The sequence below is a fragment of the Salvelinus fontinalis genome, chromosome 1 (genome assembly GCF_029448725.1).
Source record: "Salvelinus fontinalis isolate EN_2023a chromosome 1, ASM2944872v1, whole genome shotgun sequence".
NCBI lineage: Eukaryota > Metazoa > Chordata > Actinopteri > Salmoniformes > Salmonidae > Salvelinus > Salvelinus fontinalis.
In genome coordinates, this window is record NC_074665.1 from 42,479,159 (window position 1) to 42,496,381 (window position 17,223).

The 17,223-nt window shown below is 43.5% G+C and overlaps 1 protein-coding gene across 5 annotated transcripts in view; it reads right to left on the reverse strand.

The window, feature by feature from the left end:
* Positions 1 to 11,508: 11,508 nt before the first annotated feature.
* The window catches only part of LOC129854764 (MAGUK p55 subfamily member 3-like), a 30,592-nt gene continuing 24,877 nt past the window's right edge, over positions 11,509 to 17,223 (reverse strand). For 4 of the 5 annotated variants that reach the window (XM_055921929.1, XM_055921919.1, XM_055921922.1 and 1 more), the window contains 5 exons: positions 14,529 to 14,609; positions 14,116 to 14,209; positions 13,678 to 13,786; positions 13,206 to 13,325; positions 11,509 to 12,823 (listed from right to left, as the gene is read on the reverse strand). In XM_055921929.1, the coding sequence (XP_055777904.1) occupies positions 12,641 to 12,823; positions 13,206 to 13,325; positions 13,678 to 13,786; positions 14,116 to 14,209; positions 14,529 to 14,609 (587 nt within the window). In that variant the 3' untranslated portion in view covers positions 11,509 to 12,640. The remainder of the gene's footprint in view (positions 12,824 to 13,205; positions 13,326 to 13,677; positions 13,787 to 14,115; positions 14,210 to 14,528; positions 14,610 to 17,223) is intronic. The other variant, XM_055921937.1, reaches the window with a different exon arrangement.

A 17,223-nucleotide genomic window follows, 5' to 3' on the forward strand; every position in this document is an offset into this window, starting at 1 on the left:
TGAATTTCAATCGTCTCAGGCCAGTGGCACAACATGTTCATTTATTGTTAGATCAGAATCACTATCATAATCATTGGCCTGTACAGAGAATTAAGTCAACCACAAGTCCAAAACCCCATCTCCATCCATGGAAGTTTTTCAGAAAATGTATTTTTCTTAGGAAGTGAAATGATATGGTCTGAAGCCAAATTCAAACTGGCCCCTCTTGGGTGTTTCTGCACCAGATCAGCTCAACGCTGATTGGCTAATTATTACTTCTTCTTTTTATCAAGGGAGGCCAAATGCTGCAGCAGCAACATGTTATACTCTTTTTGTCCAGACAACATCAGATACATGGGCTACACATACTGAGACAGAGGCGGCGTCTCCCTCGCTCAGATGATTTCTCCGGTGAGATTCAGAAACGTGCGAATTTAATTGCAGTATACCTTTAAGGAAGGCCAAGTAAGCTCTGTTTATACCTGGTGTTAACGTGTCCTGATTTTGCCCGCATTTTTAGATGGGTATAGACAAGGTCTTCCTGACTACCACCCGGGGGTATCAGATCAGGTCTTTGCCAATAAACCTCAGAATTGAGCTGCCTGTGTATACACAGCCACCCTGAGAACCCAATTCTGATTTTATTTTCATATCCACATTTTTTTCTTCTAACTTTTGTGACCCATATCAGATTTCAGCATTCACACTGATGTAGCCTCAACACACAGATGCAATGCTCATTTCCTGTCACCGTTCCTTGGAATTTTGCGGTATTTATGCTAATGACAGGTCATGTTAAAAAACAAAAACACTTGAGAGCAAAAAAAAAATTGTGACTAGACTGAGGTCCCATATCCATCATCAGAATTGTATCAGGATTAAGATCCACATATGGATGTGGTTATAAATCTGAACTCAAGACCAGATTCCATGTGGTGTTTTGCTGTTTACCCTTAGGTAAAGGCTCAGATGGGTAGCAGATTGACAAAACATCTAAATTGGGAGACATTTTAATACCATGTGTAGACGTGGCAAACCTTGAACAGAAACCCAATTAAAACCATGCACCCTTTGTCCTGATCTTGTCTACATTCCGATTGTGACCATATTTTGTCAGATGCTAACATATGGAATTGTTGTAAGATGGTCATGCCAAGTATAATTTAGCTATTTGATTTGGAATTGTAAGAGCACGCGTAAGTAAAAAAAATATTTCAACAATTTTAAATACATTTTGGCCTTACTGCTATTAGCCCATACAAACGCATTGAATAACATATTCACTACATAGAACAGTCAACAACAAAATCTAAAGGAAGTTTGTTCTGAAGTGTCTATCCTATATGAGAGAGATAAGAATGATCAGGAAAGTACACTGAACAACAAATATAAGCGCAACATGTAAAGTGTTGGTCCCGTGTTTCAAATATTCCATGCGCACAAAAAGCTCTCAAATATTGTGCACAGATTTGTTTACATCACTCTTAGTGAGCATTTCTCCTTTGTCAAGATAATCCACCCACCTGACAGGTGTTGCATATCAAGAAGCTGATTAAACAGCATGATTATTACACAGGTGCACCTTTTGCTTGGGACACAATGCCACAGAGGTCTCACATTTTGAGGGAGTGTGCAATTGGCATGATGACTGCAGGAAATGTCCACCTGAGCTGTTGCTAGAGAATTGAATGTTAATTTCTCTACCATAAGCTGCCTCCAATGTCATTTTAGACAATCGCATGTAGCAAGGATCTGTACACAACCTGGAAGCTGAATGATGGTGCCGGAGAGAATGGCTGCCATGTTACGGTCTCCTAACCGATGGTGCTATTGTGTTTTTTTTCTCATGTTATTTGTACATAATGTTTATGCCACCGTCTCTTATGACCGAAAAGAGCTTCTGGAAATCAGGACAGCAATTGCTCACCTCGTATTGAAAGACGATTTTCTTCTTTGATTCGGATGACAGGGATTTACTCCAGACACCCGACAAGGCCCTCATCCCCGTCATTTGCAGGAGAACGAGACATCGAGGACGAAGGTCGGGTGCCTTGTAAGGATCCGGTGGCGAGTGGGTAATTTGCCTTTACCATCGGTCCTATTAGTCAACGTACAATAATTGGATAATAAAATAGACGAACTAGAAGCACGTATATCCTACCAACGGGACATAATTTTTTAAAATATTTTTTGTTTCACCGAGTTTTGGCTGAACGACGACATGAATAACATACAGCTGGTGGTTATACACTATCGGCAGGAAAGAGCAGTAGCCTCTGGTAAGACAAGGGGTGGCGGTCTATGTATATTTGTATGTATATTACAGCTGGTGAACTATCTAAGGAAGTCTCAAGGTTTTGCTCGCCTGAGGTAGAGTATCTCATGATAACCTGTAGACCACACTATTTACCAAGAGAGTTTTCATATATTATTATCTACAATCTTGTCACTTGTACATAGCTGGCGTGTTGTGACGTGTCTGCTGTGTGTTTTGTTGCTGTGCGTTTTGCTGCCAACTTTACTTTGCTAGCTGACAACTTTACGTTTTGTTTTTGTTTTTAATTACCGTTTATATTTTTAGTTTTTCCATCGCAACTTTTTTTTTCCTCATTCAACTTTTTCACTCCGGACGCTTTATCTGGACATGGTTCGTCAGCACCTTCAACAGCCGAAGCTAAGTAGTAACATTAACATGATGTCTTCTAATTGCAGTCGCTGTACTCATAATATACAGGAGAACGATCGCCTTACGGCGAGAATAGCTGTGCTGCAAGCCCAGCTTAAGACGCGATCGTTAGGCAAGGGTAATTTCAGTGTAGGAAAGGAAGAAACAGCGTCTGTGCCACCAGTAAGTACAGATAGTAACGTTAGTATAAACCCCCCCCGCACAGTCCCCGCAGCCGGACAACTTTCTCAGGGCTTCTGGAGGGAAATGCTGTAGGAATGCTCAACTGGTGTCGCTCATTCAGCCGACAAACTTTCAACCGGTTTTTCCCATTATGTAGCGAGTCTGAGGCTGAGTCTTCTCTTGTCTCTACTCCTCCCGCTACGGGGTCTGAGACGCCGAAGGCTCCAACCATTAGCTCTGACAAATTGAAAACCCTAGTCATTGGCGACTCCATTACCCGCAGTATTAGACTTAAAACGAATCACCCAGCGATCATACACTGTTTACCAGGGGGCAGGGCTACCGACGTTAAGGCTAATCTAAAGATGGTGCTGGCTAAAGCTAAATCTGGCGAGTGTAGAGAGTATAGAGATATTGTTATCCACGTCGGCACCAACGATGTTAGGATGAAACAGTCAGAGGTCACCAAGTGCAACATAGCTTCAGCGTGTAAATCAGCTAGAAAGATGTGTCGGCATCGAGTAATTGTCTCTGGCCACCTCCCAGTTAGGGGGAGTGACGAGCTCTACAGCAGTCTCAGCACTCAATCGCTGGTTGAAAACTGTTTTCTGCCCCTCCCAAAAGATAGAATTTGTAGATAATTGGCCCTCTTTCTGGGACTCACCCACAAACAGGACTAAGCCTGACCTGCTGAGGAGTGACGGACTCCATCCTAGCTGGAGGGGTGCTCTCATCTTATCTACCAACATAGATAGTGCTCTAACTCCTTTAGCCCCACAATGAAATAGGGTGCAGGCCAGGCAGCAGGCTGTTAGCCAACCTGCCAGCTTAGTGGAGTCTGCCAATAGCACAGTCAGTGTAGTCAGCTCAGCCATACCCATACCCATTGAGACTGTGTCTGTGCCTCGACCTAGGTTGGGCAAAACTAAACATGGCGGTGTTCGCCTTAGCAATCTTATTAGGATAAAGACCTCCATTCCTGCCATTATTGAAAGAGATCATGATACCTCACATCTCAAAATAGGGTTACTTAATGTTAGATCCCTCACTTCAAAGGCAGTCATAGTCAATGAACTAATCACTGATCATAATCTTGATGTGATTGGCCTGACTGAAACATGGCTTAAGCCTGATGAATTTACTGTGTTAAATGAGGCCTCACCTCCTGGTTACACTAGTGACCATATCCCCCGTGCATCCCGCAAAGGCGGAGGTGTTGCTAACATTTATGATAGCAAATATCAATTTACAACAAAAAAAATGACGTTTTCGTCTTTTGAGCTTCTAGTCATGAAATCTATGCAGCCTACTCAATCACTTTTTATAGCTACTGTTTACAGGCCTCCTGGGCCATATACAGTGTTCCTCTCTGAGTTCCCTGAATTCCTATCAGACCTTGTAGTCATAGCAGATCATATTCTAATTTTTGGTGAGTTTAATATTCATATGGAGAAGTCCACAGACCCACTCCAAAAGTCTTTCGGAGCCATCATCGACTCAGTGGGTTTTGTCCAACATGTCTCTGGACCTACTCACTGCCACAGTCATACTCTGGACCTAGTTTTGTCCCATGGAATAAATGTTGTAGATCTTAATGTTTTCCCACATAATCCTGGACTATCGGACCACCATTTTATTACGTTTGCAATCGCAACAAATAATCTGCTCAGACCCCAACCAAGGAGCATCAAAAGTCGTGCTATAAATTCTCAGACAACACAAAAATTCCTTGATGCCCTTCCAGACTCCTTCTGCCTACCCAAGGACGTCGGAGGACAAAAATCAGTTAACCACTTAACTGAGGAACTCAATTTAACCTTGCGCAATACCCTAGATGCAGTTGCACCCCTAAAAACGAAAAACATTTGTCATAAGAAACTAGCTCCCTGGTATACAGAAAATACCCGAGCTTTGAAGCAAGCTTCCAGGAAATTGGAACGGAAATGGCGCCACACCAAACTGGAAGTCTTCCGACTAGCTTGGAAAGACAGTACCGTGCAGTACCGAAGAGCCCTCACTGCTGCTCGATCATCCTACTTTTCCAACTTAATCGAGGAAAATAAGAACAATCCAATATTTATTTTTGATACTGTTGCAAAGCTAACTAAAAAGCAGCATTCCCCAAGAGAGGATGGCTTTCACTTCAGCAGTAATAAATTCATGAACTTCTTTGAGGAAAAGATCATGACCATTAGAAAGCAAATTACTGACTCCTCTTTGAATCTGCGTATTCCTCCAGGGCTTAGCTGTCCTGGATCTGCAGAGCTCTGCCAGGGCCTGGGATCGGGAGAGACACTTAAGTGTTTTAGTACTATATCTCTTGACACAATGATGAAAATAATTATGGCCTCTAAACCTTCAAGCTGCATACTGGATCGTATTCCTACTAAACTGCTGAAAGAGCTGCTTCCTGTGCTTGGCCCTCCTATGTTGAACATAATAAACAGCACTCTATCCACCGGATGTGTACCAAACTCACTAAAAGTGGCAGTGATAAAGCCTCTCTTGAAAAAGCCAAACCTTGACCCGGAAAATATAAAAAACGAATCGGCCTATATCGAATCTTCCATTCCTCTCAAAAAATGTAGAAAAAGCTGTTGCGCAGCAACTCACTGCCTTTCTGAAGACAAACAATGTATACGAAATGCTTCAGTCTGGTTTTAGACCCCATCATAGCACTGAGACTGCACTTGTGAAGGTGGTAAATGACCTTTTAATGGCGTCAGACCGAGGCTCTGCATCTGTCCTCGTGCTACTAGACCTTAGTGCTGCCTTTGACACCATCGATCACCACATTCTTTTGGAGAAACTGGAAACCCAAATTGGTCTACACGGACCAGTTCTGGCCTGGTTTAGATCTTACCTGTCGGAAAGATATCAGTTTGTCTCTGTGAATGGTTTGTCCTCTGACAAATCAACTGTGCATTTCGGTGTTCCTCAAGGTTCCGTTTTAGGACCGCTATTGTTTTCACTATATTTTACCTCTTGGGGATGTTATTCGAAAACATAATGTTAACTTTCACTGCTATGCGGATGACACACAGCTGTACATTTCAATGAAACATGGTGAAGCCCCAAAATCGCCCTCGCTAGAAGCCTGTGTTTCAGACATAAGGAAGTGGACAGCTGAAAACTTTCTACTTTTAAACTCGGACAAAACAGAGATGCTTGTTCTAGGTCCCAAGAAACAAAGAGATCTTCTGTTAAATCTGACAATTCATCTTGATGGTTGTAAAGTCGTCTCAAATAAAACTGTGAAGGACCTCGGCGTTACTCTTGACCCTGATCTCTCTTTTGACGAACATATCAAGACTGTTTCAAGGACAGCTTTTTTCCATCTACGTAACATTGCAAAAATCAGAAATTTTCTGTCCAAAAATGATGCAGAAAAATTAATCCATGCATTTGTTACTTCTAGGTTAGACTACTGCAATGCTCTACTTTCCGTCTACCCGGATAAAGCACTAAATAAACTTCAGTTAGTGCTAAATACGGCTGCTAGAATCCTGACTAGAACCAAGAAATTTGATCATATTACTCCAGTGCTAGCTTCCCTACACTGGCTTCCTGTTAAGGCAAGGGCTGATTTCAAGGTTTTACTGTTAACCTATAAAGCGTTACATGGGCTTGCTCCTACCTATCTTTCCGAGTTGGTCCTGCCGTACATACCAATACGTACGCTACGGTCACAAGACGCAGGCCTCCTAATTGTCCCTAGAATTTCTAAGCAAACAGCGGGAGGCAGGGCTTTCTCCTATAGATCTCCATTTTTATGGAACGGTCTGCCTACCCATGTGAGAGACGCAGACTCGGTCTCAACCTTTAAGTCTTTACTGAAGACTTATCTCTTCAGTAGGTCATATGATTGAATGTAGTCTGGCCCAGGAGTGTGAAGGTGAACGGAAAGGCTCTGGAGCAACGAACCGCCCTTGCTGTCTCTGCCTGGCCGGTTCCCCTCTCTCCACTGGGATTCTCTGCCTCTAACCCTATTACAGGGGCTGAGTCACTGGCTTACTGGTGCTCTTTCATGCCGTCCCTGGGAGGGGTGCGTCACTTGAGTGGGTTGAGTTACTGACGTGATCTTCCTGTCTGGGTGATCTTCCTGTCTTCCTGTCTGCGCCCCCCCTTGGTTTGTGCTGTGGTGGAGATCTTTGTTGGCTATACTCGGCCTTGTCTCAGGATTATAAGTTGGTGGTTGAAGATATCCCTCCAGTGGTGCGGGGGATTTGCTTTGGCAAAGTGGGTGGGGTTATATCCTTCCTATTTGGCCCTGTCCGGGGGTATCTTCGGATGGGGCCACAGTGTCTCCTGACCGCTCCTGTCTCAGCCTCCAGTATTTATGCTGCAGTAGTTTGTGTCGGGGGGCTAGGGTCAGTTGGTTATACCTGGAGTACTTCTCCTGTCTTATCCAGTGTCCTGTGTGAATTTAAGTATGCTTTCTCTAATTCTCTCGTTCTCTCTTTCTTTCTCTCTCTCTGAGAACCTGAGCCCTAGGACCATACGTCAGGACTACCGGGCATGACGACTCCCTGCTGTCCCCAGTCCGCCTGGCCTTGCTGCTATTCCAGTTTCAACTGTTCTGCCTGCGGTTATGGAACCCCTACCTGTCCCAGACCTGCTGTTTTCAACTCTTAATGATCGGCTATGAAAAGCCAACAGATTTATTCCTGATTATTATTTGACCATGCTTGTCATTTATGAACATTTTGAAAATCTTTGCTCTCTCTAATTTTCTCCTTCTGTCTTTCTTTCTCTCGGAGGACCTGAGCCCTGGGACCATACGTCGGGACTGCCGGGCGTGGTGGCTCCTTGCTGTCCCCAGTCCGCCTGGCCTTGCTGCTGTTCCGGTTTCAGCTGTTCTGCCTGCGGTTATGGAACCGCCACCTGTCCCAGACCTGTTGTTTTTCAACTCTTAATGATCGGCTATGAAAAGCCAACTGAAAATTATCCATGATTATTATTTGACCATGCTTGTCACGTATGAACATTTTTGAACATCTTGGCATAGTTCTGTTATAATCTCCACCCGGCACAGCCAGAAGAGGACTGGCCACCCCTCATAGCCTGGTTCCTCTCTAGGTTTCTTCCTAGGTTTTGGCCTTTCTAGGGAGTTTTTCCTAGCCACTGTGCTTCTACACCTGCATTCTAGCTGTTTGGGGTTTTAGGCTGGGTCTCTGTACAGCACTTCGAGATATTAGCCGATGTACGAAGGGCTATATAAAATAAACTTGATTGATTGATTGATATTACTTGCTGTCTATTTACCACCATAAACCAATGCTGGCACTAAAACTGCAGTGCTCCTATGTACTTTAATGCAGGAGAACTTTAAATCTGTTTAACCAACCAGAGGAAAAATAAACTCTTGACCATCTATACTCCACACACAGAGACTCATACAAAGCTCTCCCTCGCCCTCAATTTGGGAAATCTAAATCTGACCATAATCCTATCCTGATTCCTGCTTACAAGCAAAACTAAGGCAGAAAGCACCAGTGACTCAGTCAATAAAAAAAAGTGGTCAGGTGAAGCAGATGCTAAGCTACAGGACTGTTTTGCTAACACAGACTGGAATATGTTCTGGGATTCTTCTGATGGCATTGATGAGTACACCAGATCAGTCACTGGCTTCATCAATAAGTGCATCGAGGACGTCGTCCCCACAGTGACTGTATGCACATACCTCAACCAGAAGCCATGGATTACAGGCAACATCCCCACTGAGCTAAAGGGTAGAGCTGCCGCTTTCAAGGAGCGGAAGTTTATAAGAAATCCCGCTATGCCATCCGACAAACCATCAAACAGGCCAAGCTTCAATACAGGGCTAAGATTGAATCGTACTCCACCGGCTCCGACACTTGTCGGATGTGGCAGGGCTTGCAAACTACAAACGAAAGCACAATCACGAGCTGCCCAGTGACATGAGCCTGCTAGATGAGCTAAATTACTTCTATGCTCGCTTCGAGGCAAGTAACACTGAAACATGCAGGAGAGCATCAGCTGTTCTGGATGACTGATCGCGCAATCCGTAGCCGATGTAAGACCTTTTAAACAGGTCAACAGTCACAAGGCCACATGGCCAGACAGATTACCAGGAAGTGTACTCCGAGCATGCCATGACCAAATGGCAAATGTCTTCACTGACATTTTCAACCTCTCCCTGACTGAGTTTGTAATAACAACATGTTTCAAGCAGATCACCATAGCCCCTGTGCCCAAGAAACACTAAGGTAACCTGCCTAAATGACAACCGACGAGTAGCTATCACGTCTGTAGCCATGAAATGCATTTAAAAGGCTGGTTATGGCCCATATCAACACCATTATCCCAGAAACACTAGACCCACATCAATTTGCATACCGCCCCAACAGATCCACAGATTATGCAATCTCTATTTCACTCCACACTGCCCTTTCCCACCTGGACAAAAAGAAACACCTATGTGAGAATGCTATTCATTAACTACAGCTCAGCGTTCAACACCATAGTGCCTCAAAGCTCATCAATAAGCTAAGGACACTGGTACTAAACACCTCTCTCTGCAACAGTGTTATGGGAATTTTATGAATAATGACTAAATTATATATACATTTAACGTAGAATTATAACTAACAGAATTATATCCTGTCTGATGAATCATGTTTGTACATAAGAAAGAGGGACTGTTAGCAGACAAGGAACTGTGTCAGACATCTTGTGACCAATGTGGAACTGATAACAGGGAAGGAAGTCTCCCCAACCAGGGGGGGAGACTTCTGAAATCTGAGGTCTGGAACTCCCTCCAGGTCATCTCTCTCTCCATTCCTTGGCCTTGGTTGCCATAGACTGTTCTCTCTGCTACCGCACGGCAAGCGATAACGGAACTTCAAGTCTAGGTCCAAAAGGCTCCTTAACATCATCTACCCCCCGAACCATAAGAATTCTGAACAATTAATCAAATGGCCACCCAGACTACTTGCATTGACACGCTAGAAACTCCCTAGAAAGACAGGAACCTAGTAAGAAACCTAGAAAGGAGCCAGGCTCTGAGGGGTGGCCAGTCTACTGGCTGTGCTGGTGGAGATTATAAAATAGTACAGCCATTTACACCAGATTGATCTTCAAGACATTTCAACATTCATAGATGACCAGCAGGGTCAAATAATAATCACAGTTGTCTCTTCATAGCTGAGCATTTAGAAGTTGAGACATCAGGTCCGGTAGAGAGAGACAGGATCAAACAGCAGGTCTGGGACAAGGTAGCACTTCCGGTGAGTCCTGAGCAGGCCAGGGTTCCATAGCCGCAGACAGAAACAGGATCAGCAGCACGACGAGGTGGACTGGGAACAGGGATAGCCAAGAGTTATCAGGCCATGTAGTCCTGAGGCATGGTCCTCGGGCTCAGGTCCTGCATCCTTTATTTAATTTGTGTAGACTAAGCCCTAGATGTTTTGTAATTTAGCGTACTTGTCAATCCAGATCTGAACATTTGATATCCTTTTTCACACAGTTGTGCATGCTTCAGTGTTGCTTGCCTCGAAGCGAGCATAAAAAGGCATTTAGTCCGTCTGGTAGGCTCACGTCACTGGGCAGCTCGCAGCTGGGTTTCGCTTTGTAGTCCATAATAGTTTGCCCTGCCACATCAGACGAGCGTCAGAGCCGGTGTAGTAGCTTTCATTCTTAGTCCTGTATTGATGCTTTGCCTGTGGGGACGACATCATTAATGCACTTATTAATGAAGCCCGAGACTGAGGTGGTATACTCCTCAATGCCATTGGATGAATCCCGGAACATAGTCCAGACTGTGCTAGCAAAACAGTCCTGTAGCGTAGCATCCGCGTCATCTGACCACTTCTGTATTGAGCGAATAGAGGGCGAGGGAGATCTTTGTTCGCGTCTAGTTAAGAGTAAAGATGGTCTTGAGGTTTGTTTTCTGGTTACACATGTGACATGCTGGTAGAAATTAGGTAAAACTGATTTAAATTTGCCTGCATTAAAGTCCCCGGCCACTAGGAGTGCCACTTCTGGATGAGCATTTACTTGTTTGCTTATGGCCTTATACAGCTCATTGAGTGCGGTCTTAGTGCCAGCATCGGTTTGTGGTGGTAAATAGACAGCTACGAAAAATATAGATGTCTCTTGGTAGGTAGTGTGGTCTACAGCTTTTCATGAGGTACTCTACCTCAGGCGAGCAATACCTCCAGACTTCCTTAATATTAGACATTGCGCACCAGCTGTTATTGCCAACTGGACACACACCAACACTCCTCATCTTACCACTTCTGTGACTCTTGCTGGGCGAAGAAATATGCACCTCTTCCAGTTTACAGTGTTCCCCATGCGAAATCAGACTGACTAATGCCACAAAACCAACCAGTGGCCAGAATTATATTACACCCGGTTTTGTTAAGAAACCCCATAGACAATGCATGGGAAATGGTTTAGGAGCCTACCTCCCTGCCAGCCTTGTCTTTATTTTACACTCACCCGTAAACTCCACCCACTGAGCTTTCATCAAACCAATACATTTGATCTGCCCTGGGTGCGGAGTTGCCCTCAGAGCATAACTGAATGAGCTAAACCCCTCTGGGCAGAATTCCAGGGCTCTTTCTCAATTATTCTTTCCTCAATTTCTTGTCCTCTCCTGGTGTAACCATGGCTAGAAGGACATTGAAGAGTGAGGCCAAATCAACAGGGTCACCTTGTATCTTTAAGGAAGAGATTTTATTCAATTCCATTTGAGAGATTTATCACAAGCACACAGTCCTCAGTATTATTTTGCATTCAATGAGTAATCATAATTGACCATTCATAATGAAATCCTATCTCCAGCTTGCCCACATCTGTTATGTATCATTGAAAACCAATATTTGTACTGCATTCTGTTTGATGTTCAGTACTTACTAGACTAATCTACTGTACACATTCTAGATTATTATAGGATGCACGGCTCTGATAAATAGTATACATTTTCAAGACCATTAGTCTCACATGCAAGTATTATATGCTTTTTCATGGTTTTTGCCACATTGCCAATTAGGAGTATTATGCTCTACTATAGATCAAGATGGCGTAGGCCTACTCACAATACAGGCGAATGCTCAGTAGGAGTGTGTGGATGCATTAAGTTATTGAGCTTATTTTGGCAGATTTCTGTGGAGTCTCCGAGGCTACAATATGTTACCCTTCCATTTGGGACTTACAGTATCTTAGCCTACTGATCAACAACATTTGATTACTATGCTTAAGTTCAGCCAGTATCCACAAAGTCCCCATTGCGCATAGCCTCTATTAAAGATGAAGTAAACAGGACAAGCTCATACAATGAGGATGAATGAATAATACAAATGTTTAAACTGTCCACAATTCAGCAATGCAAAATAGACTGGATCTTGAGGTGACCACAGCCAATACTTCTGATCCAACGTGTAAAGGCAACGACAAGTCTCTTAAGAGTCCGTCAACAGCCAGGCAATCCAAACTGCTCCAAATGATTCCACTGTATTTCACTTGAGTCACCACCGGTAGCCGTTGTCCTAGTGGAATGGTCCCATTCCCAAGTTCCCTCTTTGTCCTCCACTCATCTCAATAGCAGTTTGCCACCACCAACACCATCCCTCTGGCAGTGGTAGTCTCTCGTGACTGTTAACATAAGCGCATCTGAGATTTGGTTCTGGCCTGTGAGATTATGGTAGTGGTTGAACACAATGGCAGTAAAACACTTACAAGTTCAAACCCATTCCCATTATCTCAACGTCACCCGCTAGTTTCTAATGGCATGGTTTTAATTGCATTTATATGCAATAGCCCCTCTGTGGCGCCAGGGAGTGTATGCTAGGTGGTTCGGACCCAGCAAATAGGCACCCAGTGAACCTCCGTCTCAACCCTCTGCAAGATATCCCGGAGTTCTACACAGGCACTGGCCAAGTCCTCCTTCACTAGTACCCGGTCCACCAGGTGGCCGTAGCGCTCGTCCATCAGCACGGCCGACTGCCTCATTTCCTGAAGGTCCTCCTCCTAACCATGGGGCAGAGAGAATGGAGAGAGAGATTCGGGACTATCAGATTTTTCAAAAGCATTGGTTTTACTGTAGCTACATACCTATGCATTATCAATAGGATGTGACTGCCATCCATACGAGGTTGGGTGTGTCCATAGGGTGAGTTTGTCTTAAAGGTGTAGGTTGTCTATAGGATTGGTGGGTTGTCTATAGCATTGTTGTATCGATAGGGTGAATGTGTTTGTTTTTAAATGTATATTATGGTCTTCAGTCTGTAGTGTGTCTGGGGAAAAGGGTATGCCTAAGTGTGTGGCTATGTGTGTGGTTTTTCCTGGTTATGCAACCTGATCAGGAAAAACTCCTGTCCCTAGTGTGTGTGTGTGTGTGTGTGTAACTCACAGTGATGCCTACACTGAGTGACGAAGAGGAGCCGTGACGTTTGCAGTGGCTCTCATGGATACGAGGCTTCACAAATATGACATACGGCTTAAACTCAGATGTCCATAGGACCTTCAGTGCCTGATGGAGAACAGAACACATTCCTCATCATGATGGTCATCCTGGATGGCACAATACACATGGTTCGGGTTGACCTCAAATGGTTTACACAGAAATAGCATAAGACACATGCACGTTGTGCCATAGTCACAAACGTCTGTTACGTAACGTATCAACACTGCAAGTAATAGCTTTGTTTTTCATTCAGTCGATTGTGTACATGTCACTGTACTTACAATATTTATGTGAATCTGTTGGTTGAGGTCAGTAGACGAGGGTGGAGTAAGGAAAACAGGAGGACCGTTCCATTCCAGCCATTACAATGAGCCCATCGTCCCCATATTCCCCTCCACTGGCTGAGATGCATACATACCTCTGGTTGTACATCCACCAAGCAAATCTTATTTCGATCCAGCACACTGCGGATGGCCTCCAGACTGGTGCCATAGAAGTTATCCTTGTACTCCCCATACTCTATAAAACTGAACAAACAAAACATAGCCTAACACAATGCAGTAGAAACAACATGTCTTTATTATTGATAAATACAAAGGGCCTCTATTCAATCTGTATCGCTGCGTCACAGATTCCGCAGTAGAAATGTTAAGGTCATTTCCGATTGAGCCGGCATATGCAACCGTGAATGCAGTCTCAGCTAACGCGGGAACATTGCCTTTAAATTTCAATCAGGATTTAACGCTGAACTTCCGCAGATTGAATTGAGCCCAATATCTATCTTCACAACTTTCCTTTATTTCTTTTTTAAAAAAATGATTAGCTAATCTATGTAATGTTAGAAGTATGAACTAACATGTTGCTCTGAATGTCAGCCTCAAAGGCCTGTTTAGTGATGAAGTTGTACTCCACTCCCTCCCTCTCGTGACTCTTCTTGGCTCTAGTGGTGTCTAGGGTGGAAAGGAAATTCACAGATACAATACCAAGAATAACATGGACACAATGCCACTTACTCTGTGTGTGTGTGCGTCTGCGAGCGAAATGTAGTCTCGTGTGTGTGTGTGTGTGTGTGTGTGTGTGTGTGTGTGTGTGTGTGTGTGTGTGTGTGTGTGTGTGTGTGTGTGTGTGTGTGTGTGTGTGCATCTGCGAGCGAAATGTAGTCGTGTGTGTGTGTGTGTGTGTGTGTGTGTGTGTGTGTGTGTGTGTGTGTGTGTGTGTGTGTGTGTGTGTGTGTGTGTGTGTGTGTGTGTGTGAGTGAGTGAGACTCACGCGGTACAGCCACACCAAAGTGGCAGGGATTCTCAGCGATCACCTTCTGTTTGAGCTCATTAATTCTGGCCCCAAGGGAACCTGTGGCCAGACAGACAATGACAGAACACCTTGTTTACCAACCGTCTGAACACTTGTCGTCAAGTCTACATTACATAGGCAGACATGTTTATAGTGCAGGTCAGTAGAGGCCGGTCCAGGTAGGAAGGACCCCCTTTGTAAATAAGACTCTCATGAAACAGGACTACCTTTCTAAATGTCTCTATAAGGGAGTGTGATAACGTCAGTAGCGGTCGGTGCCGTTTAAGATGAGGGAGGGCGATTATTGTTTTATGAGCATGGCCTTATTTCTATTACAGCATATTGGATAACTGTCATTCATATTCCATTCACCCAGTTCAAAGTAACATCGCTAGGTTTAGGCTACTACATGATACTCAAATTTTCCCTATACCCATCATGAGGATGCTACAACCTAGTCTATGAATGAAAGTTGTGAAAGTTGTGTTTGCTCTCGACCTCTGCATGTAGGTGCAGAGGTCGAGAGCAAAATGTGAGTAATCAAGGTGACAGAGACACATTCAATACCGCTTTGCACAATCTTGCCTGTAGCTAACTGATCTAGGGTGTAAACATTTGTCCAACAGTTGCAAACGAGAGTTTCTATTTGAGAAATTCAGGTATGTTTATCCCCGTTTGATTCTGTTCAGGGAAAGTTTTTCAACAAAATCAGCTGAAGGTATAGAACCCTGATCACACACAAACACTGTTCACTTTCATAGCAGCCATGTACAAACAGCACAATCACATAACTCCTTCTCGCATCTACGTGCTCCTCCTTTCACCTTTTCCCTTCGCTTGTGGACTTCAGTGCACAACAAAACAGATGTCTGTGACCAGGTGAAAACACTGTTCCAAGCCAAACCTTCATATCATAACCGCTACACACAGCCTACATCATTGTCACCATATTCACTAACATCATAGTCAACATAGCTACTAGTCCTATCGCGTTAGTTAACCCGCTACCATCATGCAGTACAATGTACAGTCAAATGCTTACATTAACTTGGAAAAGTTCCAGTGTTGGATAGCCATAACCAGCTAGCTAACATAGCATCTCTTTCTCTTCGAGCCGGGTGTTTGAGTAGAATAAACTAGCTAGCTGCATTCACAAGCTAAGTGAAAGTGAAAAAAATACGAAATCGCTCTCTCTTTTGCTCTCTCGCTTCTCCTTCATTTTTGAAGAGTTCAAAACTGTTCAACTATTGTCTTTCTCTCTCTTTGAGTCAACTACTCACCACATTTTATGAACTGCAGCAGCTAGCTAGCTGTAGCTTATGCTTTCAGTACTGATCCTGTGATTGTGTGGACAACATATCAGTTCATGCTGCAAGAGCTCTGATAGGTTGGAAGATGTCCTCTGGCAGTTGTCATAATTACCGTGTAAGTCTATGGAAGAGGGTGAGAACCATGAGCCTCCTAGGTTTTGTATTGAAGTCAATATACCCTGAGGTGGACGGAAACTAGCAGTCCTCCGGCTACACTATGGTGCTACACTACAGAGTGCTGTTTAGGCTACTGTAGACCTTCATTGCAAAACTGTGTTTTAATAAATTATTTGGTGACATTTGAATATTTTTAGTATAGTTTTATCTAAAAAGGATAACTTTTGTAATGTAACTATTTGTATGAAATTCACTGTGGAGGATGGTCCTCCCCTTCCTACTCTGAGGAGCCTCCATTGGGTAATGTACATTTTTGATCAATTGTTGTAGATATTAATAACGCTTTCAATGACAAGCACACACAATTCAACCGATCAGCTAAGGTTCCTCAATAAAACAATGGCAGTATATATTCAGTACCAGTCAAACGTTTGGACGCACCTACTCATTCCAGGGTTTTTCTTTATTTTTACTATTTTCTACATTGTAGAATAATAGTGAATACATCAAAACTATGAAATAACAGATATGGAATCATGTATTAACCAAAAAAGTGTTAAACAAATCAAAATATATTTTATATTTGAGATTCTTCAAAGTAGCTACTCTTTGCTTTGATGACAGCTTTGCATACTCTTGGCATTATCTCAACCAGCTTCATGAGGTAGTCACCTGGAATGCATTTCAATTCACAAGTGTGCCTTGTTAAAAGTTATTTTGTGGAATTTCTTTCCCTCTTAATGTGTTTGAGCCAATCAGTTGTGTTGTGGCAAGGTAGGGATGGTATACAGAAGATAGCCCTATTTGGTAAAAGACCAAGTCTATATTATGGCAAGAACAGCTCAAATAAGCAAAAAGAAACGACAGTCCATCATTACTTTAAGACATGAAGGTCAGTCAATCTTCAAGTGCAGTCGCAAAAATCATCAAGCGCTATGATGAAATTGGCTCATGAGGACCGCCACAGGAAAGGAAGCCCAGAGGCCTTTATGGTCGAATTGCTGCAAAGACATCAATAAGAAGAAAATACTTGCTTGGGCCAAGAAACACGAGCAATGGACATTAGACCGGTGGAAATCTGTCATTTGGTCTGATGAATCCGAATTTGAGATTTTTGGTTCCAACCGCTGTGTCTTTGTGAGACGCAGAGTAGGTAAACGGATTATCTCCGCATGTGTGGTTCCCACCGTGAAGCATGGAGGAGGAGGTGTGATGGTGCTTTGCTGGTGACTCTGTCATGATTTATT